Source organism: Centrocercus urophasianus, unplaced genomic scaffold (genome assembly GCF_019232065.1).
Source record: "Centrocercus urophasianus isolate 14NV4802_14NV808 unplaced genomic scaffold, USGS_Curo_1.0 seq_10, whole genome shotgun sequence".
Lineage (NCBI taxonomy): Eukaryota > Metazoa > Chordata > Aves > Galliformes > Phasianidae > Centrocercus > Centrocercus urophasianus.
Window position 1 is genome coordinate 64,007,195 of NW_024884142.1, and position 25,253 is coordinate 64,032,447.

Genomic DNA, 25,253 nt, shown 5'->3' on the forward strand with positions numbered 1-25,253 from the left:
GTGCTTTCTACTTTACCTGTTGTACATTTGCAGCTAATCAGATATACTTAGGCTCTCTCCTGAGGCTGAACCCTGGCACTTTTCCATGCAGTTACCTCACAAACCATTCCTCAAGCACAGTGTTAACATTTGTTCTACTTCTGCAGTTCCTCCTTCCAGAGTTTCTTATTTCAAACTTTTGTTTTCATAGAATCCAATGTCTTCTTCTACTTCAAAGAATGTGGAAGTAAACATTTGGGTCATCGAGTCCTCTATAATCACATGGAGCAATAAGACAGGAAGAGTCCAGAAAGTTCCCCTGGCCATAACCAGACTCTTCAAGATGGATGTGTTCCCATAGCAAACTGGTCCTACATATGAAACCTAAATCTACTCTGACATATTTCTGAAAGAAAAGCAGTCAGTGACATCCCTGTCTGAGATACCAGTGTAAGTCTTCATATAAAAACAACAAGCAAACTTAGCATTAAGCTCCATCACAACAATGTAGCAATCAAATGAAATCTGAAAATATTTTCATTAAAGAAAATTATCTGGCTGCATAAACGCATATCTAGGAAAAACTTCCTAACCAGCACAGTAGCTTTCATGCCTGATAACTTCATTCTAATCTCATAAAAACACCAAGAAAACCAGCACTGCACCTTCAATTTGAAAGCAGTTCTTTTCTGACAGTGAGATTTGTCAAATCATATCTTTTTCAGATATACTAGTGTTTATTTTGAAGTATGAATGAAAACTCTGTATGTACGGTACAGAATATTTATAGTACAGAAAAAAAAAATCAAAGGGTTATTTCAGTCAGTTTTTCCATTACTGCTATCACAATCTTCAAATGTTGCATTGAGATGAGATGAGATCGGCTCTCTCAGAACCCCAAAACCATGGAAAGTCATAAAAGGCCTGCTTTCCTAACAAGCCTTTGTTTACAAGCATATTCCAAACAAATGCTTAAATACTAAGAATCCCCAGTAAGTCATTACTTTAATTATGGGATAACACAGGTTTTGTGCATGCAACTTCCAGATTCTGGCAATCTAATGATTCTAGCTGCTCTCCAGTCTGTCAGCCTAGAAGATACAGTGCCTATAAAAACAAACAGTAGGTATCTGCGAACTCAGTCAGCTATTTCAACTGTCAGCTCCTAGTTACTATTTCAAACAGCTGTAGAATAACAGTTGCCTTTAATACTTTAAGCTACACAGCCAGGAAGCTGTGACTAAACAGCTCAGTGATATGAGGCCATAACGTGCAAAGCAACAAAAAGGAAAAGGATGCAAGAAAAGCTGGCATATGTGGTCCCGGCCCTCCTGGCTGCTTAAACTCACGTTTGCCAAACAGTTAGACAGGCTGTCCATCAACTGAATCCTTAAAACCACTTCTCATAAGGGAACCAGCAAAGAGGGATATTTTTAAGCTGGGTTTTTGCAGACTTACATACAACTTACAGTGAGACCTTGCATACAGTTGGAGCAGCTTAACAGAGGATTCACTGGAGTGAGAAAAACAAGGGGCTGAGGATGAGAGGCAATGTATCAAGTTGTCACATGTGCAACTGCACACAACAATAGCAAGTTAATTAGAATTACTATTTTTAATCACAAATACAACAGCTTTTTTTCCTTCCACTTGTAAGGTGATTTATGAAACAAAAAATCCGCCCTTCCAATACAGAAAGTTCCTTTAAAAGACTTGATAAGCAGATAAGGCAACACAGTGGAATTTGTATCTTCCTTTTCCCAAATCAAGCCTACCTTCTCGGCGATCATTTCGAAGAACTCGCACTTTTTCAATTTTTCCCAACAGAGCACCATCATCAGCTTAAAAATAATAATAATAATAATAATTAAAGTGATCAAAACCAGTCTCATTTACCACAAGTATGTTTTTCTTCAAAAACAGAACAAAAACTTCATAGTGGAAAGCAATCATATTTACAAATAATTAAGAATCATGCTTAAAAAATGCCTGTTTGTTGCTCCAGAAATAAAGAAAAGTGACCAGGGTAAGAAATTACCACCATCATTATATTATTTAAAACTAATTTTATTACTGTTATTTAATTACATTATTTTATGTAATACAAAATACATTACTCTCAAAATATTTTTAATCAATTCTGCTCTTTTTGTTTACCTTGAGTAGTTTCTACATTTCATTAAGGAAAAAAAAAAAAAAAAAAAAAAAAAAAATTAAAAATTTTTTCTTCTTTGCTTACTTTTAAGCAACATTAAGGTTTAAACTAACCTAAAGTATCAATCAGCATTGCAAATGTAGACATTGACTTCCGTTAGAGTGTTACTCAGAGGTTCACTGTTCAAATTAACATTACGATATCCTAAAAGTTTTTAAATCTTGACTTTCTTTATTCACCAAGAATTTTCCAAAAGTGATGGAGAGCAGCAGCACTCCAAAGAAGTATTTTGTGCAAGTGCCATGGGTTTTATTTTTGCATCATAATGTACTAAGGGAAGGCTGTTTTCAACTCTAAACTCTGCTTCTTCTGCTAACAGGAAGCAATAAAATAGATCTGAAGTATTTTAGAACTCTTCATGCTTCCACAATGACAAACACAAAAGAATTAAGAGCTGGTTTAGAACCATACTTTACAAATTCCCATTCATATGACTAACTCCCAACTGAGTCACCTACTTTCATTTATGGAAAGACTCAGCAAAATAAACAAAATAACATTTGGACATTATAAAAGTACTTACGATCATTACTGTAGTCATCCACTAGTATGATTTCCTTAATAAGATGTGATGGGCTTTTTTTAAGGACACTGAAACAGACAAAAAAGCATTCAATACAAAGCAGTTTCCATCTCATATAAGCAGTGCTTTTAATGACAGTATTTCTTAAACTACAGTTTAATATAGTCCAGGATCCCATCTTTCTACAACAGCTATTAGCTTACTCGGTAAAGAGTTTGTGAAAAAAAGAGCACAGAGTTGTTCTTCCCTCAGATTTCCAGCCTCCAGAAATGAGTGAATTACACAGTTTGGACAATGGAAGCTTTGCAGATATCCTCAGATAAAATAGCGCCTGAAAAATCCATCTTCCACGTATTCTTCTTGAAACCATTTATACAACCAATCTCAAGATATCTTCTTGCAATTAATTTCACACTTTCATATGTTTGTAGTTAAGGGAAGCATTTTTGTCTGTTTAAGATCACTCTTTCAGGATGTAAGACCTGGAGGCATCAGTGAAATTAAGAGCCAGCTTCATCCTTTGTAAATGGTACAAGAAAAGCATAATGGATTGCTTTGGATGATGGATTTGCTACTTCTCTTTATCAGAAGCTATTCTAGCACAAGAAAAGTGCTTTTTGTGGGAAAAAAAAAAAAATACAAAGTCATGGATTGTCTCCCAGGCATACCTGACAACAGTTCGAAGTAAAGCAGATCTTGCCTCATTATGAAAGGTGATCACCACACTAGTGGCTGGCAAATCTATCCGCCATTGTTTCCGTTGACACCTGAAAGACAAAAAGCCTGTCAATCTAAGATTTACATTACAGTCTTAACAAACAGTCTTCATCAAAAAGCAGTTATCTACTAAACTGTGTACACACTGTATCTACCTAGAAAGAATGATGTATCTTATTTTCAAACAAGATGATTTATAATCAGCTCCTCTTTTACCACTCTTGACACTCATCTTTGTATACAACAGACTGAGCCAGGGTCAGATTTGGGTAGATAAACATTGCTGTACTACAATCGCTGTAGTTTACTGTACATACCTTTCATGCAACTGAGTATGAAACCAGAGTTCTATTTCACTTCAAGACCACTTATTAAGTCTAAGTAAATGAGCACATTAATAAAAAAGCAGAGGTTCACAAGCTGTATGTCTCCTTTAGAAAAGCACTCATCCACTTTCATTTTTATTTTTAATACTGCATCCTAGTCTTGCTTGTACAAGTAACATCTCATTAGCATAGAAAACTGTTTAAGATTGAGACTTACAGTAGTCCATCTACACTAGCTCATTTTTCGTGATCTCTTCAAATAATAAGCAAAAAAAACCCCAAAATTCTAAAAATACACGAACTCTTGTACATCTACGTAAAATTAAGCTACTCGAATACCTTGACAATAAACCTAAAAAAGGACTCATTGTGCAATGAGAACAGCATACTAAAAATGGTGTAACAAAGAGTTTGTGTTAAAATCATTGCTGTCTGATCATAAGATCATAAGATCATAAGATCATAAGTCAAGATCATAATCTTCATTCATAAGTAACATATGAGTGATGCATTTCTTCACACATGCTTTATCAAACATTTGGGGCACAATTCCAACAGACCTAAACATCTTCAGAGAGGGCAATCCCAGTTGAATTAGCATACACCTGTGGTGAAGTCACCAAGGAACTGTAATCTATGCAGTATGAATCAAGCTAGCTATTAAGGGAAGAAAGGAAAGTTGTATTACTACCCAAACTTCTAAAACAAGCCAAATGCTTGTATAAAAAAACTGATGAAACAACTGTCACAAATCATAAATCACACAACCTTCAGCTTCAAGGAATTAAAGCGAGCAATCTGCTGCTTCTCCTTGTCCATGCTCCAGAATCCCAAGGAAGAATAGTGCTTTCAATGCAACACGCCCATAAGGTCATACAAATGTTTGCACTGGTAATGAAACAAAATGCTATTGTGCCACTGTGTTCTCACTGCCCTGAAGAAAAACAAAGCCTGTGCCAAACCTACAACTGCTCTGTGTCAGATTAGCAAGGCCTTATCTAGCTTTCTTCCTCCAGTGGTGGGTGTACAAGACAGCATTTCCACAAACACCCAAGTTGAAGCAATACATCACAAATACTCATGGAAAGTAAAGAATTAAAACCTCCTCTATCATGATCTTTTGGCAATTCATCTAAACAGCTGAAAGGAATTCAGCTATTACATACAAAAGCCTACAAAAGCTAAAAGAATTATCCTGTTTTCTGGTAATTTCCAAACTGCCCACACAAGATGAGCCTCCTGTGCACACAGTTTCCCATGAAGCCCTGACACAGGCCAAGAAGCTTGGTCCTTTACTGATGAGCACTCAGAATTCAAACTTGAAATTTAATCTGTTGAAATGTTCCATTGAAACCTGCATCGTAAGTCATGCTCAATAATTCAAAGCAACCCTAGAAGATCACAATTAAGCGTGACAAGAATTAATTGAATACTGTATCAATCCAATTTAGAATAAGGTCATGAAATTGAGTAAATTTAGTTCAAGTCTATTGCAAGCAAGTCATAATGCCAAATTAAATGCATTAGAATAATAATAATAATAAAAATAGTTATACTGTTCTCTTTGCATAAAAGAGCACATCTAAAGAGGTAATTAATCATGGCAATGAAGCCTGTTCTTTAAAAAAAAAAAAAACTCAGGAGAATAACACTACTACATATTTCAGAGGAAGAAAAGATTTTTAAACTCTCAAATAAAATGAGAGGAATGCTTCAATTAAGCATTTCTCTTCTTTTTATGTTGGTGTCAATAATGCCACAGTTAAACTCAACAAACCAAAGAAACAATGCCATCAGTTTTGGGAAGCGTGATTTTCTTCCCTCGACTTACAGCACTTGAACTGAAAATATCAAACTAGACCTTCAATGCTTAGAAAAAATTATTAAAATTAATGAGAGACAGAAAGTATATTTTTTCCCCCAGAATTTTGAATCAGAGCTAGCTCATATCATTAGCCAAATACTTGAAATCTCTGAGTTTTGTTGAAATCATCTTTTGGTAGAAAAATTCCCTTTAACCAAGGAGACATTCATTACAACAGATGGTATCTGGGTACTAAAGAGACAAGAAAGTTTCCTTCTTATCTATTTAGAATGAAAATTCGAACATGAGTCCAGAGCCTGCTAATACCTGTAGAGTCAGGGGAAAAAAGGTTTAATTGAAATAAAGACATTACCAAAAACCACTGATCTGAACTGTGGGAGGCCCAAAAGCATGGAATATTCCACCCAGCTCCTACTCAGGAGACTATTTCACTCTGACCAAAGGATGACTTTAGAGATTTCTGATTATGACTGTGACAGTCACCTCCTGAGTCTCCAAAATCCACCATGATCAGGTCAGCTCTCAGCCTGAGACATGTTATAACCAGACAGCAACATAAGAAACCCAGAGCTTTCTCAATCCTGTTGAAAGTGGTAGTGTCATGAGCATCACCTCATTTACATTCCTCCAGACCTTCTCACTTCATTTCAGATGATCTATCAGCCTGTTTCTCGCTTTTCCCTTTTACTTAAACAATGGCAAGCAGCTTAAAGGGCCAAACCAAAATATTTTCCCGTACTGCTGACAAGTTTTCACAAAATTATCAATTAGAAAACTTGTCTTGATGCTAGTATAAATTTCTTAGATACAGAAAAACCTAAGCAATATAGTAAAAAAAAAGAAATGCATTTACACATTCAACTGCTTCTAAACAACCTAGAGAATTTCAGCTCTTAAAAAGTATTATTATGTAGCTATTTCAGAGTCAAATAGCCTTTATAGACATCAATTAGTAAAGATGCAAGTATAGAAACAAATATTTCCCCAGTTTTCCTGAAGAAAAATGTTGCAGCAATTCCAAAGGAAATATTAATTTTAACCCAGCTGCCTTCAATTTTTACTGAAAATAACATGCTTCCAAGTGTCAAATGCTCAGTTCTTTAACATATTCTTCCTCCTATGGCTATTACTCTTGCACTTTCCATTAGGCAGATATCAAACAAGTATTTAATGCAATGTTTTCAGCTTCTGCAGTTACTGTCCTTGCCAAAATAGAAGGAAAATTAATTGCAAGACAGCAAGGAAAGCACCATGAACAATTTGCAGGAATTACTGCTAGAGTAATTTCCTTTTCTTTAGAAAGATGACTATTTACAGATTGATGGGCACTTAAATCTGCTTCATAGCAAAGTCTAATAAGCCCAGCACAGATGCAGCCTTTCCCCGGGACTATCTCTCACACTGCCTTGCAAGGCTCTTTTCTAGGACCATTTAAAAAAACAAAATAAAAATGAAAAATAAAAATTAGCCAGGGAAGTCACATCACAAAGTCACAACAACCACAGCTACTGTAATATAATTTGTCTTCTGTCATCTCTCTTATCTAAGTTCTTCTCAACAAGAGATAGCATTTGTCTGTTAGAACCCCCTTAGAGAATATTCAATATCTAATTAAATATATAGAAAATTTCCAAACACAACCTAAATTATGAAAGTTTACTTTTCAGTTCAACTAATGCCAGACTACAAGACTTGCCTTACATCATCTGCAATATTGCATGTTTAAAGAGAACACAAACCACACTATTATATAAGGGATTTAACATTACATAATAAATATCCACGTTTTTCCAAATACCTCCTCTGCTATACTGCTGCTTACTAGGGAGTATTATGAAGAAAAAAAGTCACCTTCCTTTTCTCCCTCTGGCATCTCCTCTAGCTTCTTCTACACACAGCTGTGAATGTACACTCATCCTAGCTGCAGAATTACTTAGGCAATTCAGCTACACACAGCTGGTTAATTTCATGCTTTGAGGCTGTACTTGCCTTGTTTTTAAAAGAAAATATTAATATTTGTAATTATGAAGTCCAACTTTTTTTTCAAGTCACTGACATCATAATGAGCAACCTTCATTTTAATATTAATCAAATCTGCTTAAGCAAGGTTGGTCCAAATCACTTAATTTCCTTACCAAATGTCAGTCTCCTTCAAATGAGAAAAATGTTTTTATCTTGCTTTGAAGCATGCTAATTTGCTGATTCAGGAAGTAGTACAAGCAGAGAGACATGGCAAAAGCTTTCAAGCATCTGAAGTTTTAGTTTGGCCCCCAAATGGTACTGGTGCATGAGGTTATCTCTTCCCTAGGACTCTATGCTTCCTGTGTACCTGTCCCTCTCTCAGCTTTGTATCATCTGGAAACTTACTGAGATTGCACTCTGCCACACCATCTATGTTATTAATGAAAATATTAAGCAGTATTGGATCCAGTATTGACTCCTGCTCCACGCTGGTCACCCTCAAAAGTAGCTTCTTCTATATACCTGCTTATTCCACTCCATAGGTTCAGAGAAGCCACAAAGCCGCACCAACACACAGCAGGCTTCCATTCTCTCTCAGAAGCAGGTGAGATGAACTTCGTGGTTGGGGAAAAAAGAAAGCATCCTTTTGTTTACATAAATGTGGTCTATTAGATGGAATACCACATTCAACAACTGCCTACCTCACTCCTACAAGAAGAGGAAAACATCACCACAAATATAGGATGGTGATTCCTGCAACTCAGGGAAACAAATTTGTCATCATTGAGCAATCATTCCAGCATAATTCCAAGCTACACAACAATTCAACCTCTGGTATGAACTTTGAAGCCATAAACACAGGACAGTTTATATATCAGAAAAACATGTCAGATTTACCTGACTTTGAACTAATATAATAGCATGTGTTCACAGCACTATCTTGCCTACAGTTTCCCTCAGAAATCGGAAAATGGTTCAGCAACCAGCCCAGCTTTGTGGGAAAGACCTGCAAGCCAACTCCATGTAAAAAACTGCCACATGTCTCTGGAGACTAGCAAGTATAGAAATACTGCTAGAGTTTCGCTGCAGGGATACTGATGAGAGCTGTGTTTATTGAGATTTCAATCACCAGAGTGAAGCTAAGAACCCTTCACAAACATAGAAACCAAGAAAAGTCATCAGATAAATAGGGACAAAACGAGATTGAAATACAATGTCAGTCTTGATATCAAATACACACTGATGGAAGTTCTGGAAATAGGACAAACTTGAACAAGGAGTGTTCCTTGTTGAACAAGCAGCCCTGCAGAGAAGAACCTGGGGTTCTTGATAGGTGAAAAACTTAACATGAGCCAGCAGCGTGCCCTTGCGACTCAGAAGGCAAATGGTATCCTGGGCTCCATCAGAAGAGGGCTGGCCAGCAGGGACAGGAAGGTGATTGTCCCCTTCTGCTCTTGTGAGGCCCCATCTGGAGTACTGTGTTCAGGCCTGAAGTCCCCAGTACAGGAAAGACAGAGAGCTGTTGGAGAGGGTCCAGAGGAGAGCCACAGAGATTATCAGAGGCTTGGAGCACCTCCCCTATGAAGACAGGCTGAGGAAGCTGGGCTTGTTCAGCCTGGAGAAAAGAAGGCTGCGGGGTGACCTCATTGCAGCCTTTCAGTACCTAAAGGGAGCCTACAAACAGGAAGGGAATCAACTCTTTGAAAGGGTTAATAACTGTAGGACAAGGGGAAATGGTTTTAAGTTGAGGAAGGGAAGATTTAGGTTGTATGTCAGGGGGAAATTCTTTATAGAGAGAGTGGTGAGGTGCTGGAACAGGCTGCCCAGAGAGGTTGTGGATGCCCCATCCCTGGAGGTGTTTAAGGCCAGATTGGATGGGGCTCTGGGCAGCCTGGTCTAATATTAAATGTGGAGGTTGGTGGCCCTGCATGTGGCAGGAGGGTTGGAGATTTGTGATCCTTGAGGTCCCTTCCAACCCCGGCCATTCTGTGATTCTGTGAAGATTCATTGTTCTTTACTCCACTGTTTAAGGATTGCAGCACAGTTTATTGTTCCTTACTGAAAGTTGGAGAACTTCTGCTACAGGAGAACAGCTCTCTGTTCAAAATAAGCAAACAAAAAGGCTAATCCAAGCCAAACATGGCTCAGTTGGGAACTTACTGATCATGTCTCGTGTCAGGAATGTTTCGGTCCATTCGTAGTTTGTCACTTTCTACCTGATTGAACTTATTGCGAGCATATGGATCCTGACCAGATCGCACCATGGTAGCGCTAACATAAGCATCTTGATCAAAGTCTTGCCACCGAACTTTGCCTACAAAAGAAAAACAGGAACATATTCGGTTTAACCTCTGCAACTTCAAGAGAATTCATAAATCCAAATATAACTAATCTTATTTTGCAATGAAGTAATTAAGCCCCACAGTATTTTTAACAGTGTAGCGTCACACTCACTTTTGCACATTAAGTTGCTCCAGAACACCCTGTGAATTAATGAAATTGAACCATTTCACAGCTCTCAGTTCACACAACTAATCATCAGATGGCCATGCATCATCTTATCTGCTATTTTGTTGGTTTTGCCCCTACAACCACAACTTCAATTTAAAATATAATTTAATATATTCCAAATTTTCATACACTTTAACAGAGTAGATCTTTTTAAAGGCCCAGGCTTCAAAGACATTCTAATTTAATTTACTACTGTCACATTATTCAAACAGAAACCAAACGATTCGAGAAACAGGGCTTTTAGAAGTATAAGACGACATTATTCTTAAAAGCTAGCATTTCAGGTAGGCAGAGCACCACACAGCTCTCCAATGCTAATTACATGACATAACTGCAACCTTCTTTACATTAAAAAGGAATCACAGATTAATTACTCTTTAACAAAGAAAGTACTATTCACGTAACTGATTGCAGCACTTGAACTTGTATACATAAAACTGAAAGGCAGATTAACATTTATTATCCAGGAACAAAATTTCAGAATGTTCACCTTCAGCTGTAAAACAGTTTAATATCAAATGTATCAAAGGTCTAATTTCTCACTTCTGATTCAACACTTTCTTTTTGTACTGACAGTCAAACTTCTGTTACCTACAGCAAATTTATACCAGCTGTAACTAAGGAAAGAAAGTTACAGAGCTGACATTCTAATATAATATACTTAAGATCAGCTTTTACGCAAATACAAAAGTTCAGGCATATCCTACAGTATACCAATACACACAAAAGGAATACTATTACAACAACTATTAATGAGAGCTAGAGATTGCTCAGACATTTCAATGTTTACCTTTCTTCCTTCTCTCAATTTGTGAAGCACAGAAACTAAGGTGTTCCTCATTTAAAGCTTTCATCCATAAAACATGCTTTAATTATCTTACGTGAACTTCTGTTAGGAGATCCCAATATTGAAAGAAAACTTCTATTTCAATGCAATTAAATATTATAATTGCTTGTTGCTTACCTAAAACCTAAATTGAGCAGGTTGGTAATTTCAATCTTATGTGTGAGTTTTAGGGCAACCTACACTGACAGCTAACATGATAATAAATCCAACAGTAAGTGAACTGCAGAGTTTGCTATTTAAGTCAAATAAAGCCAAAAATCACTCAGTTGGTCAGGTATCTGGAACCAAACAAATGCTGAACTTGCATTTGACAAGTGCTTATTTTACAGATGCAAAGGTTAGATGTTCTTCAGTTTTAAGGTGATCACTAGTACAACTGTTCTGAGACTGAGAAGCTGAGCAAAGATAAGAAGAAAAAGAAGTGAAATATAGTGAGGCTGCTTTTCATCTACAGACAGAAACAGTTATTTCCCAACTCTAAGGTCTTGGAGGAGGTAATCAACTGAAATAGTGCAATATATATTTATTTTTTAAACACACCGGGTGGTTTTAAACAGGACTTTTTTTTTTTCTTTCTTTCTTTCTTTTTTTTTTTTTTTTAAACTCTGAAAAAAAAATTAGCTCTATTAAAAAAAAAAAAAAAAAAAAAAAAAAAAAAAAAAGTGGATTTGTTGTAGGAAAGAAGTCAAGAAGGGAGTCCATTTCACAGTGCTAAATTTAGTGAAAAGCAGTGCCAGCCCATAGAATAAAAAGACAAGTGAATCTGGCTTCAGAAGGCAGGAGGCAGGCAAAGCCTGGCTCTGGCTCCAACAGAAGATCCTGTCAACTGTGCAGAATATACATCAGATCCATTAGGGAAAAACTCAGATAACAGCAAAAGCACCTTGAAGTCAGACAGAAGGAAAAAAAGCACAGCAGATAAATTTGTGTGCAACCAAGCAGCAGACCTCGAAGTGTAGGAATGGATAGACACAGAATTCTACAAATAGCTTGCTCTCCCTCTTCCTGACTCAGAGGAGCTTAAAAGCAGTAGGATACCTAGTATAAATATGATCATTTTGACTAAGAGACATTAAGAGATTTGTTAACTAACAGAAGCAGCTAGCTGACTAACTGTTGAAACTCTTATCATTGCCTGTTCAAAGCTCAAAAAAAGCATTTAAAAAGAACCTGCCATATAGTTTTGGTTTTGCTACTTATGCAGAGAGTTCAGGGCCAGACAGTCTTACTACAAAAGCTGATGTCACTATTTGCACAAAACACGAAATACAATTTCACAACACAAATAAATCATAAAATGACAAAAGAGTGATATACTTGGTTGTATGGGAAGTAGTATAAAACGTTTAACTACCATTTTTCTAAATAATCTTTAAAAACAGCAAATAATTTCTTATTTTGTATAAATCTTGAAAGACATCATATTGCATAATAGTGAAACCTAAATTACAGGTCCTCTAACCTCAGTGGAAAAAGCAAGGCAGCTTTGAACCAACCCTCTCCTGAAATTTGATCATTTTGTTTTGAAACACCCCAAAAGTTTCTGCAGAAGCATGAATTCCATTTGAATTCAAAAGTCGCCTACTCAAATAAACAAAATAGTGATTTGAGAGTGCAAAATTCTGAGTAGCCTTTGATATTTGACTTGAGATTCATGCTGTCTCGCAGTAATGATTATCCTGCCTGTTAAATCAAGTCTTAAAGAGGCTAATCAATGGATTAAAAAGGAGTTCTGACCTGTCCTACTTTACATCTAATTTTGCTTCTAACCTTCCAGGTTCTGATCTCTCTCCCTTCTGACCTGTAATACTTCCCACCTCTTAATACTTAAACAGCTACTTTGGGCAACATAGAAAGGAAGACCTCTGAAGACATAGATGGGGTTTGGCTCAGAATACATAAATATTCAATATTTAAGAATATTGATTTTTTTAAGTCTTATTTTCCAGGTAAATATTAGCAGAAAGAAGAATTCTAGTTGGAAGATATGCACTGGCTGACCTGTAATTCCAGTATCAGGAAAAAATATTCCTTCAACTTGCAGAGATTTCTGTTCAAGAAAAAGTACTTGGAAAAATCTGCCAGAAACCAAGCTGGGTTGGAAAAAAATTGCCAAAAAGCATATATACATAACCAGAGCCTCATTTCCCCTCTCCAGAAAGCAAGAAGACAAAGCAATCCAAAGGCTGCAGGAATAAAACGCCATGAATTTTAAACAGCTTATCCAGTGAAAGGGTTTTATGACTGTAAAAAAAGAATCACACGTCACATTACTGGGCACGGAAGTTCCCAGTTGCTTAGAAGGAAGTTTACTTCAATTAGGTCTTTCCTCCAGATCTCAAACAAATTCAAATGTTTCTCTTATTTATAGCTAAGAAAAATAAGGATTAACTGTGGAATAAAAAAAAATTTGTGAAGCAATCTGATCAGAAGGTGTCATCTTTGTAAAGTTCTTGAATACAGTGTCAAATATTTAAATCCATTTCAGCTCTTCTGCACTCCTTGCTATAGCAATTCTAGTTAAACATTAAATCTCATTGATGTGAAGCAGTTAAGAGGCAGAAGAATTTTTATAGCAGTCACATCAAATGAAGGTTCTGTAACATTTAACTATTCCATCTCATCTTCAAGTTATGACTCTACTTCTTTCAAATATCTAGTCATACGGCGCTGTTTCTTTGCGAATATGTGACAAATACTCAGGAAGAATAAGGAAAAATAAGGTACACCATCAGCATGCTCAAAAAAGAAAACACCTACTACTTCATACCTTTGTCACAAAAGCTACACAAAGGCAAAAAAAAAATATGCCAGAACCTTGATTGAATCTTCAGTCAGAAGTATAGCTCCAAGGTGTCTTGTCTGTTGCCTGTCAACACTGTACACAGAGAAATGGACAACTTTTCTGTTAGATGCTTTAACAGCAGCATAAACCTATTGCAAGGCGACATAAATGTACTAGCAAAGAGTAATTTTCTTCCTATGATTTTAAGCCCAAAGTAATAGTGAAGCAGGTAAGAGGAAGGTGAAGCCTTAAGAACAGAGATACATGCTAATCCTATCACTTCCAAACTACAAAGAATTGTTAGAATCAGAAGAACTGGTTTGCTTTATGGCTATCAAGTAGTTGCATCTATGCCTAGGGATCTTTCATCACAAACTTTACTGCAATACCTGGAGGCAATGTCTCCACACTTTGTGCTTTGTCCTCACCATCACTGACATGCAAGTCTTTCCTTTTGGCATCGATGTCATTTGGGTCCTCCTGAAAAACAAAGTATACCAGTTAGGAATATTATGTTAAAGATTATTTAATTTTGTGTTGTCAAACAACACAGCAGTAACCAAGCTTATTTAGTAGTCTAGCTAACTCAGCTTATTTAGTAGTCCAAGAGATACAACTTTAGATTTTGGAAGATAAAACATAATCATTTCCTCTACTGCTTAAAAAAAAAATAATGAAGAAATCAACAAAATGTTGGTGCAGACTTCTGCATTTAATTTACACAACAATGCTTTCCGGGAGAAAGTAAGAATTAAGAAGTAAAGATAGAATAAAAACATTTTGACCAGAAATATTCAAATATGCAGGGCAGGTAGAAATTAAATGAAACATGAAGAAAGTACTTCTCCAATAAGGAATAACACAACTATGAAAGTTACCTGAAAAAGAAGTCAGATTACCTTGCAATAATATGCCAAGTGACAGTTTTCTGACTGACCAAAAAAGCCTCCTAAATTGTTACTCACAAGTTATTATTTTCATCTTCTTTTGAGATTATTCTGGGTTTCACAGGTAAATGATGGATTTGTTATTACAGAAATATGGATAATACCCATTTAGAGAAACCAAACAAGCAAACAAACAAACAAAACCACTAAGATTTTCTCGTCGCCTCTCTCCAAATTCCAAATTTATTCTCAAAGTCTTATTTTCCTTTCAACAGGGAAAAAAAAACAACCTCATACCCTTACTTCATTATTGTAAAAATATAACAGGAACGTGGAACTGAGATTCATATTGTATTACATACTTGGATGAAGTGGAGAAGAGTGTAAATTTAAAAAAAGAAGATAATTACCGATGGTATGCTGATTCTCACACTGAGACAACTGATTTCAGAGCCAGCTGCTTTTGCCGCTCTCAGACACTTAAAAGAAATTTTGTTGCCCTTTCTACATCTCCATCAAAGAAGTTCTAATTACAAGCTCTGGTTTTTGGGTGGCAACCCCACTAAAGGCAACATCTTTCCTACCAACAGCAGAACTGTTTGTACCTCTTCTAGTAATCTGCCCAAGCCTCCCCAGTAAGGTGACGGTGTGCAAGTTGCCTACTGCAAGTGGACTCAGCTATGGCTATTGCCATTCCTAAACTGTATCTGGTACTTCTTTAGAATAATAAGTGGATGGAATGAGCCAAATTCATTTTGGAAAACATTTAAACCAGAAATGATAGCTTTTCAGCATGCCCCCAGGCACAAACACTGAACTTCCCAATGTAAACTCAGCTTAACTGTCTATATTAAGTAAGAACTAATAACTGGAGATATGAATGTAATGTCTCATATTCCTAAAACACCAAAATGCAAAACTCGATGTTTTATTGTTAGTAATCATTTCTAGAGAAGCAGTTATATAAACACTGAAGTTAAAACCGAAATGCTATCAATGCATGTTTTTCACAGAATCATGTATCGAGGATATCAGAGAGGGAATTTGTCCAGGTTCTTATACTAAATTCACCATGCAGTCTATGCTTTGAGCTACAAAGCCTTGAGAATGTCACTTAAAAAAACAACTTTAAGGCAATAAGAAAACGCATGTTGAGAGAATTATCGTTGCTCATGGAGGTGAATCAAAGTATATTTCAGTGTGCCTTAAGCCCCAGCAGCACAGTGAAGGAAAAGCTGTCCTTAGTTCTAGAAAGTCTGGATTTTACTATTTGGTTCTTTTTAAAGATAGCAACACTTTATGAATAACTACAAATATCAACTGTAGGTGGCAGAAGATCTTCCCAACACAAGAATGTCAAGTTCTGCAGAAATTCTACCAGGCTCTTGACTGTCCCATGAGACCAAGACAAAAATATGTTAATTGAAAAATAAAAGCAAAACATCAATAAAGCATCCAAAAGAAACTGGAGGGATTTTTCATTAAGTTAACGAAAGGTGCTGAGTGCCTTCTCATTCTTTCTTCTTCCACCCTCACACCTTTCAAGTCTTTAAGGAAAAGCACTGCCATTCCTACTGAGTTTAACAGCATAGGAGCATGAGTCATTAGGCACGATTATATGTTATTTCCCCTTGTTTTCCCAACCACCTCCCCAATTAAACTACAAAGGACAAAAGTTAGACTTAGAAAAGTTGAATGCAATTTTGAATACTTTTGAATGAGAGACTTGTAGCCAGCTATTTGGGTGCAACCTACAGAAATTCTCAGGCAAACCACACTGAAAGGATGGAAGTTCCCAACACAGATTGCTGGATATTCAATCTCCCTCCCAGATCTCCCTATCGAACAGAACAGAGACAGCAGAGTATGGGATATCGACCTATAACCTGTGTGCCTTAATTAAGATATTGTGGTATTTTTCTTCTCCAAAAGAAGTCTATTTTAATGATGGGATCCTGGGCTCCATCAGGAGAGGGGTGGTCAGCAGGGACAGGGAGGTGATCGTCCCTCTCTACTCGGCTCTTGTGAGGCCCCATCTGGAGTACTGTGTCCAGGTGTGGAGCCCTCAGTACAAGAAAGACATTGAGATTTTGGAAAGGGTCCAGAGGAGGGCGACTAAGATGATCAGGGGGCTGGAGCACCTCCCCTATGAGGACAGGCTGAGGGAGTTGGGCTTGTTCAGCCTGGAGAAGAGAAGGCTGCGGGGTGACCTCATTGCAGCCTATCAATACCTGAAGGGAACCTACACCCACGAGGGGAGTAAACTCTTCAAAAGGGCTGACAACAGCAGGACTAGGGGAAATGGATCGAAGTTGAAGGAGGGAAGATTTAGGTTGGATGTTAGGGGGAAGTTCTATACAAGGAGAGTGGTTAGGCCCTGGAACGGGCTGCCCAGGGAGGTTGTGGATGCCCCGTCCTTGGATGTGTTTAAGGCCAGATTGGACGGGGTCCTGGGCAACCTGATCTGAATGTGTGTGTTTGGTGGCCCTGCTAGGCAGGGGGGTTGGAACTACATGATCCTTGAGGTCCCTTCCAACCCGGGTGATTCTGTGATTCTGTGATTCTGTGATGTTCTATTTTAACCACCAACTTTCAGCCAATAAAGCATTTTGAAGATATCTGTAGACATCCAATGCCTTTAAAGGGGAAAAAAATACATTATATCCTCTAGAGAAAACTCGAAGTGCACGAAAGGGAAAGAAAGCAGACATTAATGCCACACAGATATAAATACACCAGGATCAACCACTTTCTTTGGATCTCTAACTGTAAATTGTTTCACCATGTTAATTTGGAGCAACACAAACAAAGCATATGGTCAGATAACATTCCTATGTTGTCATCATCACAGGAAAGCGTTGCCTTTTCAGCTTACTTACAGTGAAACAAAATACCCATTTCTAATGTAATCTTAAAAAGCTTTTTGCATTTGATGAATAATCTTAGCAGATCATTGCAATTCTTGTACTAACAAATTTCATTCACATAAAAAGCTAAGCTTAAGATTGAAACAACCAGAACTGCTCAATGAGAGGCATAGTTCCAAGCTCTGATGATGAAAGAGATTTAATGAGCAAAATAAGAAAAAGGCTAATGCTATAACAGTATTAACACTATTAATATTTAACAGTTCATGATCCTATTTTCCTGGTGTACTAAAAAAGCTGACAACATCAAGCTGTCAATTGTAGCCATTTTTTATTTGGACAAGTATTTTAAGCTTGCTGAAAAAATTGAAAGGTAGCTAGCCAAACATAACTAACAGGTTATAACCAGGTTGTAACAGGTGCTAACCAAACATAAGATGCATGTGCAACACCACTACAGTAATATTTGTGGTCCTCACTTGTGATGTTACTTTCTTAGGTCAGGATACACAAAAGCTACAGCAGTGCTTTCAACTGCAATGCAGGTGTGGGGATTTTGCATATACTGAATTTTATTTATTTTTACACGTCACAGCTTTCCATTATTCTTGATTTATCAGATGATCTACAAAGAGACAAAATTGCAAGCTTTCAACTCCATTCAGAGAGAAATCTTACAGAAAAACTGTAGTAATATTAAGATGTACCAAACAAAACTAACTGAACTGTATTTAAACTTCAAACTCAATTACACTTCCATTACCCCAAAAGCTCAGAAGCTAAAACAATGTACACTTATCAATTTGTTAAAACACTCCTTGCAAATCAGAATCACAATAGATTTTTTTCAGCTGCAAATTCAAATAAACTGATATCTTCACCAGCTACCCAACTCTGCTTTTCATTTATAATTTAGTAATATTTCAGCAAAAAGGAAAGTGCTTACTTCTCAGATTTAATGCGTAGGTCACTAAGTAATGCCTTCTATTTATTTTTATTTAGCTACAAAGAGCGCAATTATGCTATTTGACAGAGGAAATTCTCAGCTGCAAGACATTATTTTTCAACATAGTCACCACCAGTAGCTTGCATTTTCACCAGAGCCTGCATGCTGTGCTCCTGACAATCTGCACCAGTGGACATGACCCACTGTCGCCACTGCTGAAGCGCACCACCCACTGCCTCATCATGATCACGTCCACTCTGTGGTCTCCAGAAACATCCAACATGCATCAAATGAATGCCAGCAGGTGCCATTTTTTCCTCATGGAATAACTCAATTACACACTTTTGCTTCATCAGCACTTTCACATTAGATGCCATTTTGTCAGATTGCCCCTTAGCAGCCATCTCTCACACAGCAATTAAATGTAACAGAATATTGGTGGGAAGGTTCAGCCTCTACTGCCACCAACATCTACGTCTGACACCATAGGTGGGAGGCATTACTTCCAGAGCAGCCTTCGCATAGCTCAGAGTAGATTGTGCTATAGGTAGAATTGAATGTATGAGCAGTTTTTGTTGTTTGGGTGTGTTGTTTGTTGTTTTGGGGGTTGTTTTTGTTTTTGTTTTTGTTTTTAAGGCTGATTAATCCCTATAGTACAGCAACTTTGTATTTCAGAAAATGTTAAAATGTCTCTACACCTGAAAAAGCATATGTTAGTTCATAAGCCTTGCAATTGCCCTTTTTCTTCTCCTGCTCAACTCATCCACCCCGTTAAGACAACATGATAGATTCAGGCTGAGATAAGAAAAATGGTGCAGGAGGAGATTTCAGCTTCAGGATTCAGACTCTCAGCTAATTTCTACAAAGTTAAAAAAAAAAAAAAAAAAAAAAAAAAACCCTTCATCAAATGATTAGTTACACATTTAAGAGTGCATGGAGTGGTGGGTGGGAAAGGAGGATGAGGCACTTAATAAAAATTCTAAGAAAGATTCAAACTCATTTTTACAGCATTTCTACACATCTACTGCAAGATGTCATCATTTGCAGCAAGAAATGTAAGATAAGTGCCATTTCAGTTTAGAAAGCTGTAATTACACACAGACATACGTTATTGGATCATTTCATTAGCATTACTTAGATCATCCAGACTGCCTCCCCTTCTGGTTTGGGTATATTTATTTCCATCTACTGCTATATTCCTTAGAAGTGTTTCAAAGCAATTAGTGTTTCACTGATTGTTATTTCACTTGGCACAAAAAAGACATTAAACTAATCCAAATCCCTAGGTACTACTGCTCTATACATGTACTACTGTTTTTCCTATTTACGTCTTTTTCTTTTTTAAACTCACATTTTGAGTGCCATGGATCTGACATTTAGCTGTGATGTATTAGACTTCATTATAGGATTTCTATCCTACACTGACTTCCCATCACCAAGAGAACAATTTACCAATGTGTAATATTGCCAGATATATCAAGATCTCATATGCCTTATAAGTGGCAAGTCAACACAGACTACAGAAGAACTCCTGTGGTTAAAAACATCAACTGGAAGCTGAACATGCATCCAACTCCAGTCTTTCCTATCACTGTGGACCCTGATGCTGAACACCACACAACATTAAGGCGCAGGAGATGTTTGGGAGCTATGACTGCACCACACACAACCAGGACAGCTGCTCAATGTCTCTTGGATGGAAATGGCAGCAATGTAGATAAAAACACCTCATGGGTGAGCGCACAGCACTATCCCACGGGCTAATGCCATCCAGCCACCTTAGATGCATGTCAAATGTGGAAAAGACCTCCCTTGCTCATCGCTGTGTAGAAATGCAACATTTCAATGTTGTCCATGCAGAATGCAAAGCATGGGATTAAAATAGAAAGCTCTCCTTTGGTAACATACATTAAGACAGAATAATTGAGAAGAGAGGCATGATGGGACAAAACACGTGCTAAAGCTTAGTATTGGCTGTGCTACTTGCTTTTAAGACACTGGCCAAGGGCCAATTGCAGGCAAATTTCCTTCTACTGAAGATTTTCTAAAAGGAAACTGAATACTGGCAGCATCCTCAAAGCGTCATCGGATCCAGCCGGCCTAATAGAAGGCTTTTCTGCACTGCACAGTACAGATCAGACAAATTAGTTGATTTTGGAAGAGGTGCTCTCACTGAAGCAGACACTTCTCTCAACACTCCATATACTTCTGCTCCAGTGGTGCACTGGAACTAGATACGCATAAGCACCTCAGTGTTACATAGCTTAGTACTTGGCACTGCAACAGCTCAGTGCCTGCTAGGATTCAGATCCTCTCCAAGGACCAAGGCTCCTTGCAGAAGCTAGTTACCTGAGAAAGGACTCAAAGCTGGCTATGCATGGATGCAGTAAAAGTCCAGTCTTGTTTCCTACTTCTTTTTTCCCTTACCCAGTTTACAAGCTTATAAACAGACATCACATGAGATGCTTATAGAATAGCTATGCAGGCTCTGAAGCACAAGTACCTCCTTGTCCTAGGGAAACTTAAGCAAGAAGAATCAAACTCATCTGCTTGCTTTCCAATTTGCTGCCATCCAAGAAGATGCCTCAAGAAATAAGACTTCAAGTCTCTTCCTGTGGTAAATGAGATCAGTTTTCCTACATGCCAGACAAGTACTCTAGCAATTTAATTTAATTACATTAAGGGGCATCCATGTCTTCCCTTGTCAGCAAAAACGTTTTGTATGAAGCAGACAAAGCATACTTCAGTAATGCCTAGAATGGTGATTCTTACAGGCAAAACAGGGAGGAAATATCCTGTAAGCAAATGCTGACTTTCTGTGGATGCCAAATTACTTAGCATTAGCAAAACATTTCCAAGTACATCATGAAGCATAATGTAAGTAACCAAAAAAGCACTGAAAACACCTTGCAAAATTTGATTACGTATTTGTAAGTAGTCTGATACTATTATAGCAAAAGATTTATTTTTCTCTTAATTCCTTCTTTACTTAAAGTAAATTACTGCCAAAGGTACATTCTTCTCATACATTTGAATACTTTAAGTTAAATAGAAGTTTCCACCAAGGGAGAACAAAAACACACACAGTCACCACACACACATACAAGAAGGCAATTTCAAATTCTCAAGAAATATGAAGTAATCAAAATTATAATTTGATAGTTCCACATGTTTAGATCCAGTCTCAGTGAATATACACAAAGCATTTTGATAGTGCCTCCTACTATAACCTGCAGTCTCCAGACAAAATGAGGTACCTTTGAGTCCTACTTTTCTGTAAAGTTTACCTTTAGTTAGGACAAAGCACATATTTTAGTGCTTTCAGGGACTATCTGAAGTGCCAGAACAACTATAAAACCTGACATGACATTTCATAAACTTAGATCAAGTTAGACAAAAATAATGCTTTCTCTAAAGTTTCTGGCATATACGTACACATATTCTCTGAGGACAGCCTGAGCCAACTTTGCAGAAGAAAACTTATTTGTACAGCAAATGGCAAAAACTGGAAGCTCCAGTTAAGCTTAATCTAATATTCCTGGGCATTATAAACATATTCCACTTGAACGAGACAACAAGTACAGAAAACCCTCAGGTCAGGGCAGAGTAGCTCTTTAGATGTAGGTAAATTGTTTTAATACAAAGATTTACATTCCTGTGTATTTTGAGAAAAAAAATCAAAATGAATTTGAAGATAGCCTAAAATGAAATGTGTGTTTTAACTCTCAAATCCCTGCATTGGTTTAATATGCATTGGGTTAACTGAATAGCATGTAAATGTTATGCAGTTTTTTATTATATTTTAATATATTATAACAAATGGTAAATTCTTCCATAAGCATCTGACATTGAACAGTGCTGATTCTCTGATAAGCCATATTCTCTTGCATAGAGATTTCATCAGCTCCAGTAACAAGAGTCTAAAACTAAGTGGTCAACTTTATCTATGAGAAGAAAAATAAGCATTGTCTGCCTTCCACCAAAACAAACAAAAAAGAAAAAAGAAAAAAAAAAAAAAAAAAAACAAACAAAAAACCAGACAAATCACAAGTCAAAGACCACAACAAACCCTACTTTTTTTCACTCTGCAGCTGAAAAAGTCCTCTAACAGAGGACAGCCAAAAAAGGGCAATAATATAAACATACTCGCTCATTTAAACTAACAGTAGATAAGAACATACCATCTTATCAGAGGCTACTTCTAGTAACATCAGCTAACCTTAATCTACCCTGCCTAAAGCAGTCTGACCAACCAAGAAAAAACCTCAGCACAGCCTGCCTAAGACAGAAGCACAAATGGCACTTGCTGTGAAGTGCCCAAAGACCAGAAGGCTAATCAGAGTCTCACTCCAACTTGCGGGAGAGACAATTATCTCTCCCTAGAAAGCTGAAGTGAGGGGAAAGTCTCATACACCAGAAAGACCATTAATGCAGCAGAAACACTACAGAGGAAGCATTGAAAGGCTGCTTTCCAAGTCCATCATGCTCGTTTGAGCATTACTGCACATGTTCTGCTTTTCACCGTAGAGATTTGCAAGAGGTGAAATCCAAACATTCAAGTAGCTTAACTCAAGTATATGTGCTTCAATTTAGATCCAAGGAATCTAAATGGGCCTGTTCATCATTCAAAAAAATTTACCAGGTATGCCAAAACCCGTTTGATTTGCTTGTCCCACAGATCAAAGAGATCCCATGGAACAAGCACTCTAGAGACAAGAAGAAACCCAATGACAATACAGCCTTCAGCTGCCATCCTGCTCTGCAAGCGAGCATGTGGCTGAGGCAGCTCTCCCTGACATCGCTGCACCAACTGCTGATGGTCCCCACTTCTCCCCTTACAGACGCTGTTCTCAGCTTTGTTGACCGGCTTCCTTCAGCAGACCTGGCACTGAGCTTTTGGGCCAGAGCAGAGAGGTACACGTGTACCTATTGTTTCAACAGTTGGGCTTTTTTTGAACCACCATATCAACTACAGAATTATGTGATTTGATGGAGGGCAGCAGCTGGAGGAGTGTGCACACAGAGTAGCTGAGAAAAGGGTGATGAGAATACACTTTTCAGCACGAGTAAGGGATTAAAAGTTTAGCTACAACATTAAACCACCCATCACTCAAAACCACTGCCTGCTTTCAAGCAGAAAAATACACAATTACCCAACAAATGTTCAGGCACAATTTAATGCCACCTCTTGTTAATTCTACAGTATCAGAAATGCCCCATGAATTAGTGTGCATTCCAAAGTCCTGTCTCTAATCCTCTTTGAATACAAATACTCACTGCTTGTTCTTACCTCCAAGACTAACTTCTTCTAAGTGGGGGGGGGAGAGGGAAAGGAAGAAAAAAGGTTTCTCTGAGCACAAAAAGCAATGCGTGTGGTGTTTTGATTTATTATTTCTGCACATGAGAAAGACTCTTTTTATTTCAGTTAATAACTCCAGTTTTTTCTGAACTTCCAGGTAGTAAGCTAAGGACTGAATAAGTAGGTAGATCTCAATTTACAGAGTGTGAATCCAATAACAATTATTTCAATAACCCAGGTATTTCCAATTTTCATTCTGTATACTTCTGAAGGAACCAGAAAGCAGTTCCTCATCTGCAATACAGAAAACAGCTGGGAAGAAAATAAGAACAGAAGAAAAATTCTCATGCCTTTCACATATCTTGAAGTTGAAACGAAGGAGCACAATCAGAACTATACACTTTTCAGCTTAATTTTGTTTTATAAATATTTAAGCCTGCAAATATAACTGAGGTCAAAAGGATACATACATTTATGAGATATACAAGTATATCTAAAAGCAGAACTGCTATTGCAGTCACGTCTGTGGTTTGTTAGTAAAGGGAGCAAGGTGACTTATTGCAACAAACCAACACAGAAATAGGATCCAAGAGAGCTATTCCAGGAGGGGGAGGTGGAGAGGAAGGAAAAAAAAAAAATAAATGCATTTGACAGCTTGAGTGCTTTGCTGGATTGGAACTGCAGTATTGTGATGCAATGAACAAAGCATTATACCACATTTTCCTAGATGTAACAGTAGGTTAAAACAGGTACAGAATCAAACTGTAGATAGCAACTTTAATTACCTTATCTTAACCAGTCTTAAATCATTCGTTTAGCATGCAAAAGTACTTTTGTAATGTCTAAGGGACTTTAAAAGGATGGCAAAAAGTTCATTTTCAGGTTCGGGAACTGAGCCCCTGAAGAATATGGGAACGATTTCTTTCTACCTCTTTCAAGGACACCTTTTGAACACAGATGGGAAACGTTTTATCTGTAGAACTTCATAACTTCTTTACTGAAATAAATTTGTAACAAGCTAGCATTTGACAAATGGCTTCTGCCTTCAACAGTTCTCTACATTTTTCCCTTCCATCCTAACATTAGGATTTACAAACGACTGCAACTCTCGACACATGATATAGTACTCATAGTATCACTATTAAGAATCTGCAGAGTTCAGATCCTAATTAAAAGTCAAAATGAAAAACACCGCTCACATTCAGTGTTAGTATAGTTCCAGAATTCTGACAATAATTGCACCCAATAAGCAACATCCACCAATGCAATTAAACATCAAAGGCCCCACATTATGAATTTCATGCAAAACTGTCAATAACATCTTTCAGTTTTGCCAGATCTAGGCAAAGTTGTTCATCTGAAACACTTAGGATTACTAAATTGGACAGATCATTAGACGGATGAAGAATCAGCTGCAGGATTGAATCTGGAGACTGTTGCTCAATGGCTCAGTGTCTAGACGGAGAACTGTAACAAAAGGTGTCCCTCAGGGGTCAGTGCTGGGACTGATGCACTGTAACATCTTCATCAGTGAGATGAAGTTGTCTGATATAGTTGACACACA

The 25,253-nt window shown here is 37.4% G+C and overlaps 1 protein-coding gene across 1 annotated transcript in view; it reads right to left on the reverse strand.

Moving 5' to 3' along the window:
- Positions 1–25,253, reverse strand: part of GALNT2 (polypeptide N-acetylgalactosaminyltransferase 2) — a 94,067-nt gene that overhangs the window by 31,000 nt on the left and 37,814 nt on the right. The window contains exons 2-6 of the mRNA XM_042815562.1: positions 14,080–14,170; positions 9,708–9,861; positions 3,386–3,484; positions 2,718–2,785; positions 1,755–1,820 (exon numbers count right to left, since the gene is read on the reverse strand). Of these exons, the coding sequence (XP_042671496.1) occupies positions 1,755–1,820; positions 2,718–2,785; positions 3,386–3,484; positions 9,708–9,861; positions 14,080–14,170 (478 nt within the window). The remainder of the gene's footprint in view (positions 1–1,754; positions 1,821–2,717; positions 2,786–3,385; positions 3,485–9,707; positions 9,862–14,079; positions 14,171–25,253) is intronic.